The sequence below is a fragment of the Mustela putorius genome, unplaced genomic scaffold (assembly GCF_011764305.1).
Source record: "Mustela putorius furo isolate JIRA1106 unplaced genomic scaffold, ASM1176430v1.1 tig00000275_pilon_pilon_pilon, whole genome shotgun sequence".
In the NCBI taxonomy this organism is placed as follows: Eukaryota; Metazoa; Chordata; class Mammalia; order Carnivora; family Mustelidae; genus Mustela; species Mustela putorius.
Genome location: NW_025421341.1, coordinates 8,349,490 through 8,365,565, shown reverse-complemented (window position 1 = coordinate 8,365,565; position 16,076 = coordinate 8,349,490). Strand labels below are relative to the sequence as shown.

The 16,076-nt window shown below is 41.7% G+C and overlaps 1 protein-coding gene across 1 annotated transcript in view; it reads right to left on the bottom strand.

Annotated features, from left to right (window-relative positions):
* Positions 1-15,249, bottom strand: part of FAM117B (family with sequence similarity 117 member B) — a 71,373-nt gene extending 56,124 nt beyond the window's left edge. The window contains exon 1 of the mRNA XM_045078581.1: positions 14,304-15,249. Coding sequence (XP_044934516.1) covers positions 14,304-14,901 — 598 coding nt within the window. The 5' untranslated portion in view covers positions 14,902-15,249. The remainder of the gene's footprint in view (positions 1-14,303) is intronic.
* Positions 15,250-16,076: the final 827 nt, after the last annotated feature.

The following is a 16,076-nucleotide window of genomic DNA, read 5'->3' as shown; positions in this document are numbered from 1 at the left end:
TCAACAATAGCACAATGCATAAGGGCACATTTGTCAAGGCAGATGAATCATTTGGCAAGGCAGATCATATCCAGGGACATAAAACAAACCCTAAAATATTTAGAAGAAATAAAATTATAGAAAGTATATTCTCAGAGCGCCTGGGTAGCTCAGTTATTAAGCATCTGCCTTTGGCTCAGGTCATGATCCCACGGTCCTGGGATAGAGCCCCTCACTGGGCTCCTTGCTCAGCAGGAAGCCTTTTTCTCCCTTTCCCACAACCCCTGCTTGTGTTCCCTCTCGCTATGTCTCTGTCAAATAAATAAATAAAATCTTAAAAAAAAAAAAAAAAGTATGTTCTCTTTAAAAATCAATAAAAGAAAGCAATCTAGAAAAACCCTCAAACAAAATGTTTATAAATAACTCATGAGCCAAAAAAGAAGTCTCAGGGAAACTAGAAAATATTTTGAACTGAATTAAAATGAAAATGCAAAATACCAAACTTGCACAGTATGTTAAAATTTAAAATCTAATTGAAAAAATTAAGTAAAATTAAATTTAAAATTTTTTTTAAAAATGCTCTCTACGCAGTGTTGGTACACAAAGTGAAGAAAATGGCACTTGCCTAATGCTTCCACACATACATTTGAAAACACTTCTATCTTCATGAAAGAAGATAATTTCTATACAGTGTTGTTTCACAGCATTAAGTACTAAAAAAATTAAAATCAAATTTTTTTTAAAATCAAATTTTGTGGGATGCAGGTAAACTGCTCAGAGAAAAATGTACAACATCAAATGCTTGTATTAGAAAAGAAAGTCTCAAATCAGTAATTTAAGCTTCCATCAGAGAAGCAACCAGAAAAAGAAAATTCAACCTAAATCAAGTAGAACAGAGAAAAATAATAAAGACAGGAACAGAAATCAATGAAACAGAAAAATAACAATGTAAATGAAACCAAAAACTGGTTCTTTGACAAGATCTAAAAAAATGATAAACCTAAGACTGTCTATAAAAAAGAGAGAGAGAAGGCACACATTTCTAGTATCAGGAATGAGAACCCCCAAATATCCTTCAACTGGTGAATGAATAAACAAACTGGGGTACATTTATATAACGGAATATTAGATATAAAAAGGAATGAACTACTGATATGTGCAATAACATTAATGAATTTTTTTTTCTTTTAATGTATTTGAGAGAGAGAAAGCAGTGAGGGACAGAGAGAGAGAGAGAGAGAAAGCAGACTGTTAAGTGCAGAGCCCAATGCGGGGCCCAACACAGTATCAGATCTCCAACCCTGAGGATCATGACCTGAGCCGAAATCAAGAGTCAGACTCTCAACTAACTGAGTCACTCAGGAGCCCCACATTAAAGAATCTCAAATGCATTATGCTAAGAAAATGGAGCCAGACTCAAGAAACAAAGTACTATATAACTCATTTATATGATGTTAAAAAAATGTATCAGTGGTTGCTGCACCTGGCCTAGAGGTAAAAGGAGTGGCTTTTGGCTTAAACAGGTGTGAGAAACATTTACGGGTAACAGAAATATTCTATACATTGATCATGTTTGTGGCTACAGGACTGTGTTATTTATCAAAATCCACACAGCAGTGTATTAAAAAAGGATGAATTTTGGTGTATGTAAATTATACCTCAATAAAGCTTATACACCACACACCTGCCAAACAGAAATAGCGGATGCCTGGATGGCTCAGTCGGTTACATCTGTCTTCAGTTCAGGTCACGATCCTGGGGTCCTGAAATCGAGCAGCCCATCGAGCTCCCTGCACCATGGGGAGTCTGTTTCTCTCTCTGCCTCTCCCCCAACTTGTTCTCTCAATCTCTCTCACTCTCTCTCTCAAATAAATAAGTAAAAACTTTAAAAAAAATAAAAATAGGAATAGCTAAAAATGAAACATCCTCAGTGAATAAAGCATCATTCAATAAATACAAAGTTAAGACTCCACATGAACAGTGAATAAACATTCTAAAAGAATATTCAGCCCTGTTATTAGTAACAGCATTATTTCTTACTAAATGGTATTAAGTAGCTACTACCTGAGAATGATTAAAATATTGTCTCAAATACTCACTATGGAAATATGTAAGGAAATACAAATGAAAACCATGATGTAGACTATTGTACACACTGAAGTGGTAAAAACTAAAGAAACGGCATCAAGTCTAATTCTGGCAAGACTTCACAGCAACAGGTAGATATACTGCTTTCTGTTGACAGGGTAAAGTGATTCAATCCTTTTTCGGAAAGCAATGCTACGAAAAAAAAAATCACATTATTTAAAACTTCACTCAATAATTTCAATCCTGGAACCTTTTTCTAAAGAGGACATATATAAATGTATATTCATACTGCCCCCGAAATACATTACAAAGATTTTTATTGAAGTAATTTATAAGGAGGAAAATAGAAACAAAAGTCCACTAAACAGAATGCTTAAGCCAAAATTTATAAACTTGGTAGAGATTTCAACCTTATAATACAAATAGCATAGCACACTTTCTTACCTCTTATTTGAAGGTTCAGACTCATTAAAAAATTTACGTCACTTCATACATTTTTTTTAAAAGATTTTATTTATTTATTTGACAGAGAGAGATCACAAGTAGGCAGAGAGAGAGAGAGGAGGAAGCAGGCTCCCTGCTGAGCAGAGAGTCCTATTCGGGGCTCGATCCCAGGACCCTGAGATCATGACCTGAGCCAAAGGCAGAGGCTTAACCCACTAAGCCACCCAGGTGCCCCCACACACACAAGTCTGACACCCATAGAGTGTTGTGGGGTTTTTTTGGCTTTACTTTAAAAACTTAACACTACATAGGGTGCCTGGGTGGCTCAGTCAGCTAAGTGTAGAACTCTTTTGACTTCAGGTCGGGTCATGAACTCAGGGTCATGAGACCAAGCCCTGCATCAGGCTCTGCGCTGGACATAGAGCCTGCTTAGGACTCTCTCTTTCCCTCTCGCTCTGCCCTTTACACCCCAACACACTCTAAGAAGAAAAAAAAAAAAAGCTTATCATTACATTTTTCAAAGCTTTAAAAGGGGGAAACTGTTCTATAATCTCTTACCATACTTAGCTTTAAAACCAGTTAGCAATTAAAAGTATACTATTAACTTAAAAAGCATCAGTCAAGGGGTGCCTGGGTGGCTCAGTCGTTAAGCATCTGCCTTCAACTCAGATCAAGATCCCAGGGTCCTGGGACTGAGCCCCACATCAGGCTCCCTGTGCAGCAGGAAGCCTTATGTTCCCTGTCTCGCTCTCTTTCTGTCAAATAAATAAAACTGTAAAAAATAAATAAATATACAGTATTAGTCAAGAGTGTGTAGATGGACCAGAATCATCTAATAAACTGTTACTAGAAACATACAACCTTCCAGTATTAAAGGAATCTCCAAAGGAGGACGCCAAGGATTTTTGGAGATAATATACTCAATAGTGAGCTAGCGGTATAATTTTCATACACAAAGTTCATTTATAAGGCAAAAAAATAGTACTCAAGCAAGTACTCAAGTATTCAGGCGAAATCCACTGTACCCAAGGCTTCCAAACAAATAGGGAAAAAACAGACCAAAAAATCAAGGATGGGGCATGGGTCTTAACAAGTATTTTTTAAAGACAGGAATCCATCCATTCATTCAAACAAAATATTACTGGGTCTCATTTAAATCTTAAAAGCTCTCCCTGCCTCGATTCCCCCAACAGAAGGGAGAAAAGAACAGATTAATTCTAACAGAAGTAATGGGTGGGCCACACGATATTTAAAAAAAAAATTCATTGGTAGGGAGACTGTCCAAAGATACGGGTTCCAAGCCTTTCTTATACATGAAACATAACATTTCTGAAGTAGATCAGGTGCATTCGTATGGCATTAAATCAATTTCCAGGAGCAGACATTTCAAGAAATCTTAGCGATATCATTAATGAAACTCCTTTCTAGGAAAGTGAAGAACATCTACCTGCAAATCACTCAGCAATCCGTATCTCTACATAAAGCACTCTGACTCATCACAGTGTCCCATATGGCCATTATCAGGCTTTTGCCTGATTAACATTCAATGTTACTCTTCTTAGTAATGTTATGTATTTTCTTGTTTATATGGAACAAGTCAATATTAGCCCTTGACTATTGCAAAATTCTATACTGCCTCTCTAATTCTAAAGTCAGTAAGGCCAGGGATGTCTTCTTAATATCTTTTAAGCTACTCTGCACAGAGTGAGCTTAAGTCCTAAAATAATATAAAGAGACATTACTCATCCTTATCTTTAGACATACCAGTACATGCACAATAGGAAAACATAAATGATGTGAAATGGTTTTCCAGAAACTACCAGAACTTAGAAAATCACAGTAAAACACCAAGTAATATAATTTTCAAAAATGCTAAATTAGGGGCACCTGGGTAGCTCAGTGGGTTAAAAAATCCTGGAATCAAGCCCCACATCGGGCTCTCCGCTCAGCAGGGAGCCGGCTTCCTCCTCTCTCTCTCTCTCTCTCTCTCTCTCTCTGCCTACCTCTCTGCCTAATTCTGATCTCTGTCTCTCAAGTAAATAAATAAAATCTTAAAAAAAAAAAAAGAGTGCTAAATTAGAAGTGTAAAAAAATTTTTTATCTTCCAAAATATCCATGTTATTATTAAAAGTGTCAATGCACCATGCTCCAAAAGTGTACGATCTACTCTGTACGCCTGTAGAATATAGCAGCATTTATGAAACCAGTTGTCATTAACATTATTAACTTAATCACCCAATTAGGACAAAAATCTCAGCCTTCATTATGCTCTCTCATTTCCCTCATCCCTCAAATGTAATCAGTTAACAAGTCCTATCAATTATTTGCTTTTCAAATAAGCCCTTTTTCATTCACACCACAACCACTTTTTCACACAATTTGAGAGTACTGAAGACATAAAAATGAGTAAATATAAAAGATTTTTTCTTATTTTTAATTGCTTATAAAAGATATTCATCTTGGGGCGCCTGGGTGGCTCAGTGGGTTAAGCCACTGCCTTCGGCTCAGGTCATGATCTCAGAGTGCTGGGATCGAGTCCCGCATCGGGCTCTCTGCTCAGCAGGGAGCCTGCTTCCCTCTCTCTCTCTCCGCCTGCCTCTCTGTCTACTTGTGATTTCTCTCTGTCAAATAAATAAATAAAATCTTTAAAAAAAAAAAAAAAGATATTCATCTAAAGTAAAAACAGTAACAATGTATTATAGGATTTATAACAGAGAAGCAGAATATATAGGAGGCAGGAAATGGAAGTGTATTAACAGAAAATTATAACATGAAATATTAGACAACACAGATACAGAACATAGCCATCACTGTAGAAGTTCTCTTGGACAGTCCTGCTCGAGCACAACCACTAACAAAACAGTAAGATGAGGGTGCCTGCGTGGTTCAGTGGGTTAAATAAAGCCTCTGCCTTCGGCTCAGGTCATGATCCCAGGGTCCTGGGATCGAGGCCCGCATTGGGCTCTCTGCTCAGCTGGGAGTCTGCTTCCTCCTCTCTCTCTGCCTGCTTCTCTGCCTACTTGTGATCTCTGTCTGTTAAATAAATAAATTTTTTTTAAAAATCTTAAAAAAAAACCAGTAAGATGAGATATAACTAATAACTAATAGTGGAGATAAAATGCAATCTAAAAAAAAATAGTAATACAAAGGGAGACAGGGGGGAAAAAACAGGCTCCTGGAAGTGAAGTATGAACTGATACCAAGTCCTGACATATCCTTGACAAAAGAAAGAAAAATGTGTATCTCCGGCCAAGATATTTCATTTCTAAGCATTCATCCTACAGATAAACTCTTAAGTACACAAAGAAGTATAAATAAGAATATTTAACATAATGTGCCACTGAACAGCAGAAGAACTGGAAATGATCTAAATGTTCAAAAAAAGTGCATCTGGGGCACCTGGGTGGCTCAGTGGGTTAAAGCCTCTGCCTTCGGCTCAGGTCATGATCCCAGGGTCCTGGGATCGAGCCCCACATGGGGCTCTCTGCTCAGCGGGGGCCTGCTTCCCCCCTACCCCTGCCTGCCTCTCTGCCTACTTGTGATCTTTCTCTCTCAAATAAATAAAATCTTTAAAAATAAATACATTTTTTTAAAAGCCTGATGAAATAATGAATGGTAAATAACCCTGTAAACACAGGCACACATATTCATACCTGTATATGCCACAGAATAACTCTGGAATAATACAAGAAACAGCTAACTGAATTTCTCTGAAAATAATGAACTTAAAGACAAGTCTGGAGAAGACTATTTTCTTTTACCATTTACAATTTTTTTCACCACGTGCACATATTATCTGCAGAGAAAGAAAGGAAAGCGGGGGAAGGAAAATATGCTGGTAGGTAGACTGTAACATAAAACTACAAAATCAGCTCTTTAAGAGCAAGAATCCCCCCAAAATACTTAAGTTTACTCCCAGAAGAATTTTACACTAGCTCATAAAGAAGAATGGTCAACTAAAAATTTCATGTAGGTTTTCTGGGAATAAACTATAGGTAATTTCACCTAAACTATATGCAAGCCTTTAACAGAAAACTCTTCTATTATACTCCTATAATACAGAAGGAATAGAAAGGTATAGCCCCCAAGGACAACAGACAGGAAAAAAGACATCAGCAAAGATGTTTCAACCAAGTTTTGAAAGCAGACATATTAAGTGATAAATTAGCTGCAATCTGATTTTAACTCAACCCAAAACTTCCTGAACTGTCCAACAGAAATTCTAGATTTCAGTGCAAAGAAAAGTGCCTTGCCACTCACAGTAAAGCAATGAATAATTTGCTGCATTTTCAACTTCTTATATGAATAAACAAACTTTATCTTGCTTAACAAGCATCAAGAGCAAGGACAGAAATGTTTCATTTCATTTGAAAATGAAATGTGGGTGTGCTCACTTCAAGTTCAACCCAGAATTGAGGATTTGTACAGCAAAACTGTACATGTATTGCCTTAAAGAGATAAATTTTGTTTTTATTTCTGAAACATCACTTTTAGTGTATAAAAAGGAGATCAAGGAACAAAAAGATGTGTACAATTCTGCATAACTTATATTTGAGACAGATCGCATTACTTGGAAAGAATTATTTCAAACTATTATATAAATTGTGTCTCAGGCTGTTTTTTTCATATTATCTTGGGTTATGGTTTCCATAGCTTTATTATATACCTTTGTCAATAAATTTTCATATTGTAAAAACCAACTTTACTAACTTCACTACTAAATTTATCTTTAGAAAAATTGAATCCCATTTGGTTTAAGCCATTTAAGCAAAATGTATTAGGGATTTTAAAAAATCTATGAAAGGGAAAGAGATTGGGGTGCCTGGCTGGCTCAGTCAGTGGAGCACACAACTCTCGATTTTTGGGTCATGCCCCCATGGCGGGCATGGAGCTTGAAAGAGAGGGGGAGAGGGGAGGAAAAGATGAGGGGAGAGAGGAGAAAAGAGAGGAAAGAATGGAAGGAAAGAAAGGAAGGAGTGAAGAAAGAGGGGTGAGAAAGAGAAAAGAAGGAAGACTGATCTCAAGAAAGGTGAGCTAAACTGTTTTTCCCCAAGAAAAGGTAGCGGGGAAAATTATACAAAATGAATAAACTTATAATACGTTGGTCAAATAGATCCACAGAGAGATCAGTCTGTACTCAGTGTATTAATTACCACCATACCATTATATCTCAGCTTAGTGACCATCAAAGCAGGAGTTCCTTGAGCAACAGAAATTATCCCCCAAGCAAAAAGACTGGGAAAAACTGCTTTAGTGAGATTAACTAGGCAAACCCTGGACTTAACCTCAGGCACGATACTGTAGAACCCTTCCCTGGGAAACCTGGCAGGAAAAAAAGTTACACTAGAGAGTTCTTTTGTCTTCATTCTCTTGTAAGATCCCCAAGCCCACCATCCTGACCTAGCCAGACAGAACACCTAATCAGCGTTTTCGGGTCTTATTTAAATATTAATAGAAAACTACTTTTCAACATGACAGAAGAAAAGTTCAAGACAAAAAGAACTCTGAAGATAATGCAGAGGGCAACTGTGAGGGTATTTACACCTTGTATAAACATTTTTAGTAGACCCTGACAATCACACATCAAGGTAAATTCTCTTGAAAAACGAAAATATGATGACCAAGATTTAAAAATCAATTTAAAGGACAGAAGATAAAATAAAGCCGCTAGAAAAAAAGAAGAAAAAGATAAACTAGGACAGAAATAAGAAAAGTAGTAGTAGTTCAATCCAAGGGGTCCCACATAGCAGGAGTTCCAAAAAGATACAACAGACAACAGAAAGGAGAAGTGATTTAAAAAGTTTCCCCAGAAACAAAGAGTACTAAGAGTTGAAATGGACGGTCTCTAAGGGCAGGAGGGAGGAGTAGAGAGAGATGTGACCAGAAAACATCTTATTTGATTGTAAGTTCAGTGTTATTTGATTTTTTTTTTAAGGCTTAAGTAATCTCTACACCCAATATGGGGCTTGAACTCACAACCCCAAGATCAAAAATCACATGCTCTACCGACTGAGCCAGCCAGGGACCCCAGTGCTATTTGATATTTTTAATTATATAAATGTACTTTGATAAAAACAAAATTTACATTTAAAAATATAGTATTCGACAATTATGCCAATTTCATTTCTTCAAGGAGTTTGGACACGCAAGTAGCTGACTTTCTCAACTTCCTTCCCTTCTACTGCTTCCTTCCCTTCTCTTGCTCAAGTGGTCATTTTAACCCACCCTCACCACCTTCTTATTCTCAGAGAAAGAAGTGTCCTTAGTCATGTCTGAGATTTTCAAACTGGGTGGGCTAGATCCCACTGCCGCTCACATTATCCATGACCCTGGTCCATCTACTATTTTCATTTTCTCTTACACTAGCAGTCTCATTCTCCCCTGAATCCTTTCCCCACACCTAAAAAACATGCATAAAATTTCCCCACTCTATAAACAAACAAATGAACCTTAGCTCAACTCTTCATCCTGTTTTGTCACTTTCCTTCCTTTCAGTGACATAAGAGAAATTTGTACTCCTTAAGAGTAATTTTTAATCATTACCCTTACTTCTTTTCTTTTAAATATTTTATTCATTTATTTGACAGACAGAGATCACAAGTAGGCAGAGAGGCAGGCAAAGAGAGGGGGAAGCAGGACCCCCACCAAGCAGAGAATCCTGGGATCATGACCTGAGTCTCTAACCCACTGAGCCACCCAGGCTCCCCTCATTACCCTTACTTAATAACCCTCACCTACCACTTTAATCCAATTTCTGTCCCCCACAAACTACTTTCTCTCAGCCATCCACTGATGATCATCTGAATCATCAAATTCAAAAGCCTATTCTCCAGGGCCACCCTACTTGTTCCCTTCACAGAATTTGAAAAATCTTTATCATCCCCTCCTTGAAATCCAATCTTTCTTTTGGCTTTCTCAACACTATTCTACCATTTCTCCTCCCATTCTCATCTCATGCTTCTCACTGGCTTTTCTTTCTACCCTTAAAATGCTTGTTTTCTCCCAGAGTTCTATCCTGAGCCTTCTCCCATCATCGGACCCATTCTCATCATTTCAAGCACTGCCCACATGCAAATGCCTTGCCCGAAGTACATGTTAAATGACTGTTTACTAAACAGAAATCAATGAGTCCCAACTTTTTGCCCCAATTCAAACTGCACTCCTGAGTTCTAAAACCGTATTTGCCACAATCTAGGCATTTGCCTGGATTTCCTGAGAAGAAAAACTAAACATTTAAACTACACTTTGTTCATTTTCTTTTCACAAGCGTGGACTCCCTCCTGTATTATCACAATTAGTACCATCAACCAACCAATTATCCTCAACTGCCTCTTTCTCAATCCCTCTGTCCAACAGGTTACCAAATCAAAGTCTCCTCACCCTCTTTTATCCCTGCCATTCCCACTTCTTTAGCACTTAAATTCACGTGCTCGATGCCTTAGTTACTATCCTATAGTCTTTCCCGTCTCAAATTCATGTTCGACTCATCCTAAGTAATTATAAATGCTACACACCTTAAGAAGGTAAACACTAAAAAAAAAAAAAAAAAGTAAATACTACTACCACTAACAAATTACCCCAAATGTCTAAACCTCTGGATGATGAGGATGATAAAGATGAAATGAAAACAGCCAATATTGAGAGATTTCTAGAACCACACAGATTTTAAAAGGATTTTATCCTTCTAACAATCCTCTACTCTAAACTCTACTAGTATCCTCCCCCCTCCCCTTTTTTTAAGAGACAGGAGGGTTGGGAGGAGCAGAGGGAAAGGGAGAGAAAGAATCTTAAGCAGGCTCCACGCCCAGAGCGGAGCCCAACATAGGGCTCAATCTCAACCCTGCGATCGTGACCTGAGCTGAAGGCAGACATTTAACCGACTGAGTGACCCAGGCGCCCTTACAGAACTGAATCAAATGTAAATTCTGCTAGCCAAGATGTTGAATAGTAAGGTTCCACTTTGCCTCATCTTCAAACTGTAAAATACAGACATAACAAACCAAAAGGATTCCTGTGACAGTATGAAGTTAGCATCGATCCTCCAAAAGTTAGAGAAACACTGAATTCCTAAAGCTGCATATTTCACAAAGTACTAGAAAGCAGAAGTCTAAGATGCCACAGATATGAAATCCTGCCAACCGATCTCCTGATTATTAGTCCAGAGAAGTCCATCTCTTGTTGCTGCTCTTGCCCCAGTAAACTACCCTTACCCCAATAAACTACCAAATTCATACATAATGTATACAAGTAAGCAGAAAATTAGTAAAAACACATATTGCTATGTACATATCAGCCACACTGAAAAAATAATTTTTACACACTGCACTAGTGTTCTTTTCTGCAATGAGTTTTCAAACTATTTTCCTTTGGGCTTCTAGGGCCTGCTTTTCTAATTTGGCCCATAACAAAAATCACAGGAGCCTGCGGTGGGGGACTTTCAAAGTCTGCATTTGTAGCAAGGACCCTAAGTAATTCTGATACAGATGAAGCACAGACCACACTTGAACTACAGTTCTGGAGGCTCACAGGCAATATTCTCTCCAATCTGAAATTGCACACGACCATGAAAACTAAGCCTACACTGGCAACTTTATGCTACATCCGCTAAAACTAGAAGCAAAACTAATAGGATACACAATATCTAACTTTTATACCTAGGTACTGTGCTGAGTATTTTTCAATTTCCTTTCATTTAATCCTTACCACCATATGAAGTAGATATCCTCCATCATCACCTATTTTACAGATAAGAAAGTCAAGGGTTAGAATGTTATTCACTTCCCCATATCATATGGCTTCTAAGTTGTGGAAAATTGATATTAAACCCAGACTGTCTATCCAAAGCCTATTCTAATATGCCACCTCTCCACTTGTAATGTGCCTATTTGACATTTTATTAAGATAAAAGGAAGGAAAGCACAAAAACAAACCTCACCTTCTTCCTCATTTTTTTTTTCTTCCTCATTTTATCTGTAGTTAACACTGTTGCCTAGTTACCCTCTCTAAGCATTTCTCAGTTCCTAATGGCAAACCAGTTTGCCATGGAGATGGCAGGCACTGAAGGTGAGAAGTTTAAAATATGTCAGGAATAGGTACTTGGATTACTTTATAGTAGTCAAGAGAAGAAAGTTCTGGATTAATAAATGATTATCTTTAACGCTGGGAGAAGAATAAAGCAGCCGGGCAGGAATGTGGAAGAATGGGGATGCCCCTCTAAAGACTCTGACACCTTCAACTCAGAGGTTTTCAGATACTGGATTCCCTAAAAGGTCAGGGCATCAGAGACACCTTGAAGTTGGAGCCTTAACTAGAAGGTCCCTGGAATTTGAGTCATATGAGGTTTATAAAACTATAGTCCCTTTCCCACTACCTGTAAGGATTTGTACATTTCACTGAGGCTGGAAACTGGTGATAATTCTCCTTTACTTTTTTTCTTTTTTTTAAGATTTTACTTATTTATTTATTTGACAGGCAGAGATTACAAGTAGGCAGAGAGGCAGGCGGGGGGGGGGGGGGCAGGCTCCCTGCTGAGCAGAGAGCCCGATGCGATGCGGGGCTCAATCCCAGGACTCTGAGATCATGACCTGAGCCGAAGGCAGAGGCTTTAACCCACTGAGCCACCTAGGCGCCCCATAAGTCTCCTTTAATAAAAAAGGAAGTCTCGGCGATTAAAAAGATTCTTTTTCCCTCTTCTCTCCTTTCAGATGGAGTCTGAAGAAAACAGCAAATTATCTAGTTTGTGTTATGCAGACTTGAAATCTGAAAGTTGTACTCTGCATTAAAAACCCACTAGAGTGAAACAAGGCATTCCTGGGAAGGAAGCTATCAGACATTCACTTCAGTGTAACTTAATGACAGACACTACTCCTTTCACATCTAGTTAGTTCAGCGTGCTGCGCTAGAAGAGGAAGTTTTTATTTTCTGGCTTGTGTTTTTTGGTTTTGGTGGGGAGACGGGAAGCTTCTGAGAAGGGTTAATTTTACAGCATGAATGGAATGACAGATCTGGGACAAGGGAGCTTTGGGAAACATGAAGAGGGAGTACATGAGGAGACTGAGATTCCAGAAGAGTCCTAAAGAGCAGAAAAAAAGAACACCTTCCTCCACTCTTTGCTAATACTTAATTTAACCAGGCTCTCCTCAGGTTGCTGCTCTGCTTCAAGGGGCACACAGCTGAGCAGGTAGCCACATTTTGTTATCAGACTGGGGTCACCACCTCCTTCTCCCTTCCACTTTCCATACTATGCGGGCTGAAGGCAAACTGAAGTAATCGTGTTCACCAGGTACACCTAAGAGATGCTTCAAAACCTAGGCACGTGTAATTTTGTTGTGTTATATATACCCAGGTTCTATCTTACACAACATGAAGCTACCCTCTTGATGTAAAAGACATGGTTTTGGAGTATCACCCAGCAGAACTCAAGTATCAACTTTACCACTTGTTACTTCATCTCTGAAACCTACCCTGAGAGTTAAAATGAGGTAAATCACCATACAGCAGGAGCTCAGTAAAGTGATAACTATTATTTGAGGGGGAGGAAGATTCTAGTACTTCTAACAATTGACGTTGAAAAAACCTGCATTTTCAAAAAGTTTAAAACAGTCTTTTTCTAATTAGGAAACACTACTGATCACTTTCCCGGGCACTCTCTCTGAAAAACGTATCCACTGTCTAAACTCTTTGATAAAATAACAATAAGAAAGATTTACCCTGCTCCCTGCATTTTTGAAGGGAGCCTTGAAACCACTTCATAATCTCTTTTATTTGGTTGGGAAGTACTGTACTACTAAAATTCCTGAAATTTCCAGTAATTTTGCCTCAAAGATACTTAAGACATTCTCTTGGCATGGGAAAAACAAAGCTACATGTCTATAATATAACTGCATAAGCTAAAAACCACCCATTTCTTTTTTTTTTTTTTCCAGCAGATTCTATAACGGAGGTAATCAGATGACAAGTATTTCTCCACTTTCACAATTTGAATTTCTTTTTTAGTTACTCTTCATGAATGACGCCAGCGGAACCAAACAGCTCCATTCTGAACCTTTTCCAAGAAAGCTCCCAAGTACACAGAAAGACAACAGGGTTTTTTGGTCCCTAAAATAATAACAAGGAAGACAAACGGTGGCTTTTTTATTTTTTAAATAAAACAAATAAATGGTTTTACATCTAAACAGTATCAGTGTTTCAGAGATACACCCGGACTCTACGATAAAGCCCATAATCCTTCCAAAGGAATATTCCTTAACTTGTTCCTTGCTACCCACTTATCAGGTCTTAGGAAATGCCCACAACGCTCCCAGCCTCCCGTCTTCAGGGATCCAAATCTGCTATGCTAATGAATTCGAGCTTTACAATCTGAAACTGTTTTGCGAAAGAGAAATACTTCGCACAGACATGTGCTATACTAACAGGAACCATTATCACCTAAACCAAGTGACAAACCACTCCCAGCCTCACCCCCACGGGAGGGCGAGCAGTAACCCGTCGGCGGCCAGAAGCCCAGGTTTATCATTAACGCGTCTCAGCGCAGCCACAGGGTTAGCGGCCCCACCTGCACCATCCCGGACCCGCGCAAGGTCGGCAGAGCCGGGAACCAGACGGACCGGGAGCGGTGCAGACCGCGCCGGGCTCGCCCCGGGAAGGCGGCCCCGCACCACCCGGGCCCCGCCCCCAGCCCCGCCCCCGGCCGCCCCGCTCCGCGGTAGCGCCGCAGTCCCCGCGCGAAAGCAGCGCGCGCCCAGGACCCCTTCCCGCCGCCTTCCCCTCGCCGCGCGGTCCCCAGCACGTACCTGCTTTGCAAACCGGGGCGCTTGGGCTCCTCCTCTCCGGGGAACTACGGCTCTGCTCCGGGGACCTTCTGCGGTGCCGGACGCGGGCTGGGGGTGGGGCCGCGCTCACCTCGCCAGTCCACAGGTGGGTGGGCGACGAGCAAGGCGACGACACGGTGCCCAGCAGCGGCGGCGGGGGCGGTGGCCGTGGGGGGCTCCCGCGAGCCCCGGGCGCGGTGCCGCGCGTGGGGCTGGTGCCTCGCGTGGACGTCGCGGACGCGCCCGTCTGCGTGGCCACTGTGGGGCTAGTGCGCGCGGCCGCATTCCCGCCGCCGCGCGTGGGGCTCGTGCTGCGCGAGGCGGTGCGCGGGCCCCCGCCGCCGCCGCTGCCGCCGCCCGAGGGGCCTGAGGCGCCACCGCAGCAGCCGCCGTTGTTGCCGCCGCCGCCGCCGTTGCTCCGCGTGGGGCTGCCATGTTGCTGCTGCTGCTTCAGCTGGAACGGAACCGTCGCCCTCATGGGTTGCAGGCGGCTCCCGGCTCCCCCGGCCGTGGCGACCGCACCGCCCCCGAGGGAGCCGGCCGGCGTGGGGGACCCATTGCGCCTCACCCGCTGGGACATGGTCCCCCCCCTTCCCGGTGACTGGGCGAGACGGGGGAGGGGGGGACGATTGTTGTTGTTGGGTTGCAGGGGTTGGATTCTCGAGGCCGGAGGGAAGGTCCCCGCGACGGGGTGACGAAGCCGGAATCCGGGGAGCAGGGGGCGCCCGGGCCGCGGCCGGCAGCAACGAGGTGGTGCAGCCGCCGCCAACGCCGCCGCCGCCGCTCCTGCTCATCAACAATAGTGTCTCCTCCGCTGCCCCCGCCCCCCGCGAACGCCCATTGGTGGAGCGTCAGCCGCGCTCGAGCCGCTGCACCGCGCCCATTGGCTGCTAGCAGCTCGGGTCTCGGGCCCCCGGGGCCTTAGAGAGCCTGGGTTTGCGCCGAGACCGTCTGCTCTTTAAAGAGAAAGAGACCCCGCCCCCCGGGGTAAGGGGAGCGGAGGAAGCAGGCCGTGTGTATGTGTAATGTGTGCGCGCGCGCGCGCGTGTGTATGTGTGTGTACACGTGAAGGTACGCGTACGCGCGCCTGGCCACGCGCGCCTTTCCCTTCCCACTGGGGGGAGCCCTGGGGACTCGGACTCTGGAATATTGCCAAAGGGAATGTCCCGACGCGGAGCGGTCCCAAGGCTGTCTTTTCCCCATAACTAATTTCCTACCTCGGTTTTAGAGCTCAGAGGGTGTGGAAGTGCATCCCTTTTTGTTCTGTCCTAATTCCGTCAACGTTTGGACAGAGCCCAGAGGAGAGATTTCATTGATTTTATTGGCATTTTACACCTCGACCCCTTTTTGTTTGTTTGTTTAAAAGAGGCAGATCTCAGAAAGATGAGAACTGCTGGTTAGAATGTGGTTTTAGATGGTGGCTACGAAGTCCAGTTACCAAGCCCTGTCGCTCCCTTCCTGTATCTCCAGCCATCAAGAATTTATTTTCATCAGCTACTTCCCAGTTCCGCGAGACTTTGGAAAGATGTGTGCTACCTTACCAGTTTGTGAAGTGCCATAGTTTGCAAAGGGATTTATTTGCTACATTGTTATTTCGGACAGAACGGCGCTCCTATAAATTCATATTTTTGTATGATGAAGGAAACGTGTTTGTAGTATGGGCAGAAACTTAGGGAGACACGCAATAACACTAATCTAAAATAATCTTAGGAGCTCCTTATCAAGACCCCCACGCCCCCAAAAAAGGAAAGTCAG